Source organism: Dromiciops gliroides, chromosome 1 (assembly GCF_019393635.1).
Source record: "Dromiciops gliroides isolate mDroGli1 chromosome 1, mDroGli1.pri, whole genome shotgun sequence".
NCBI lineage: Eukaryota > Metazoa > Chordata > Mammalia > Microbiotheria > Microbiotheriidae > Dromiciops > Dromiciops gliroides.
Genome location: NC_057861.1, coordinates 205,026,904 through 205,029,631, shown reverse-complemented (window position 1 = coordinate 205,029,631; position 2,728 = coordinate 205,026,904). Strand labels below are relative to the sequence as shown.

At 40.2% G+C, this 2,728-nt stretch overlaps 1 protein-coding gene across 1 annotated transcript; it reads left to right on the top strand.

Moving 5' to 3' along the window:
• Positions 1 to 249: 249 nt before the first annotated feature.
• LOC122735251 (casein kinase II subunit beta-like) lies at positions 250 to 1,199 on the top strand. Its single transcript, XM_043976623.1, has one exon. The coding sequence runs from the start codon at positions 368 to 370 to the stop codon at positions 1,013 to 1,015; it is 648 nt and encodes a 215-aa protein (XP_043832558.1). The 5' UTR covers positions 250 to 367; the 3' UTR covers positions 1,016 to 1,199.
• The last annotated feature ends 1,529 nt before the right edge of the window (positions 1,200 to 2,728 follow it).

Below are 2,728 nucleotides of genomic sequence, written 5' to 3'. Positions count from 1 at the left end.
TAGTATGGATATTAATTCACTATCTAGGGTATATTTTAGCAAGATATGTAATTTCTTCTGTAATTTTTAAAAAAATTTAGATCTATTTTTTCCTTTTGCTTTGTCTGAGATATGGGTTGCTACCTCTATTTATTTTTTTACGTTAGCTGAAACATTATATATTCTGCTCCAACCTTTTACCTTTACTCTCTATATATATCTCTCTGCTTCAAAATTGCTCTTTATAAAAAACATATTGGACCGACCGCTTCGCCTGCCGCGGTCTGGACCGCGGCCTTCGCTGCGCAGCTTTGCTGCTGCCGCCGCTGCCCCTGGGAGCAACTTCTCCCTCTCCCTCCCCAGCCCCGGCCCGGTAGCTGACGTAAAGATGAGTAGCTCCGAGGAAGTATCATGGATCTCATGGTTCTGTGGGCTTCATGGCAATGAATTCTTCTGTGAGGTGGATGAAGACTATATCCAAGACAAGTTCAACCTCACTGGGGTAAATGAACAGGTGCCCCACTATAGGCAGGCACTAGACATGATCCTTGACTTGGAACCTGATGAGGAGTTGGAGGACAACCGCAACCAGAGTGACCTGATCGAGCAGGCAGCCGAGATGCTGTATGGACTGATTCATGCTCGCTACATCCTCACAAACCGTGGCATCGCCCAGATGTTGGAAAAATACCAGCAGGGAGCCTTTGGCTATTGTCCCCGTGTATATTGTGAAAACCAGCCCATGTTGCCCATTGGAGTGTCAGACATACCAGGTGAGGCCATGGTGAAGCTGTACTGCCCCAAGTGCATGGATGTTTACACCCCCAAGTCGTCCAGGCACCACCACACAGATGGTGATTACTTTGGCACTGGCCTTCCCCACATGCTCTTCATGGTGCATCCTGAGTACAGGCCCAAACGGTCTGCCAACCAATTTGTGCCCAGGCTGTATGGCTTCAAGATCCACCCTATGGCCTATCAACTGCAGCTTCCGGCAGCCAGCAACTTCAAGAGCCCTGTCAAGACCATCCGCTGACTTGTCTCCTCCCCTTCCCCCCAACACCTCAGGCTGTGACACCATTCCCTTCCCCTCTCCCCCCAGTACACACACACATACACCTTTCCAGAACCCCTAATGGTTTTTAGTTTAAATTAAGAAGAAGTCATTATTGTGGTGGTGTGGTGGGAGTATGAAATAAAGTGGAGGAAAAGGCAAAAAATATATATATTATATATATTGTACGATTCTAGTTTTTAATCCACTCTGCTATTCAGTTCCATTTTATAGAAGAGTTCCGCCCATACATATTCACCATTATGATTACTGTGTATTTCCGTCTGGCCTATTTTCCCCTTTGTTTGTACATTTTTTTATTCTTTCACCCTATTCCTCTTCACCAGCATTTAACTTTTGACCATTGCCTCCCTCAATCTGCCCTCCCTTTGATCAACAGCCCTCCTTCTTTCCCCTTTCCATCCTTGCTTCTGCCCTCCCTTCTCTCAGTGCTACCCCTTTCCCCCTACCTTTTTACTTCTTTAAAATATAAGCTAAATTTCTTTATCCACATGAATGTATATATTATTCCCTCTTTAAACCAAATTTGATGAATAAGGCTGAAATGATGCTCACCCCTCTCTTCTTTCCCTCTATTGTAATAGGGTATTTTTGTTGCTTCATGTGATATACTTTACTACATTCCACTTCCCTGTTCCTCTTCTCACCATATACTCCTTTTTCCACCTTTTAATTTTTGTTATATAATCACATCAAGTCAATTTAATAACTAAATCCTATATGTATATTCCTTCTACCTGCCCAGAGAAACAGATCTCAAGAGTAATAAGTACTATCTTCAGATGTAGTGATGCAAATAGTTTAACCTTATTGAATAACACTTTTTTTTCCTCCTGTTTACCTATTTCTACTTCTCTTGAGTCTTGTATTTGAAGATCAAAAGTTTTGTTCAGTTCTGATCTTTTCATCAGGAAAGCTTAAAAGTCCCCTATTTTATTGAATGACCATCTTCTCCCTGAAAGAGAATGTTCAATTTTGATGGGTAGTTGATTCTGAGTTGCAATCCAAGCTCCTTTGACTTCCAGAATATCATACTCCAAGGCTTCTAATTCTTTAGTGTTGGATCTGCCAAATTCTGTGTAATCTTAACTGCTTGATTCTTTCAATGACTATTTTATCCTTTGATTCTACAATAGCAAGGTACTATTTTTTGATAATTTCCTCCCCTTCATATTTACTCAATTTTCTATCTTCTTCCACCCTAACCTTCCTCAAGCATTTTGCGTTTTAATGCAAAGCAAGATGGAAGACTTTGATTATATTAAATTAAAAAGCTTTTGTACAAACAGAAGCAATGCGGCCAAAATTAGAAGGGAGGCAGAAAACTGGGAAACAATTTTTACAGTCAGCATTTCTGATAAAGGTATCATTTTTAAAATATATAAGGAATTCAATCAACTTGATAAGAATCCACATCATTCCCCAATTGAGAAATGGTCAAAGGATATGAACAGGAAGTTTTCTGATGAAGAAGTCAAAACTATATATTGCCATATGAAAAAATGCTCTAAATCACTATTGATCAGAGAGATGCAAATTAAAACAACTTTGTGGTACCACTTCACACCTATCAGATTGGCTAATATGACAAAAAGGGAAAATAATAAATGTTGGAGAAGCTGTGGAAAAATTAGAACAGTAATGGATTGTTGGTGGAGTTGTGAACTGATCCAA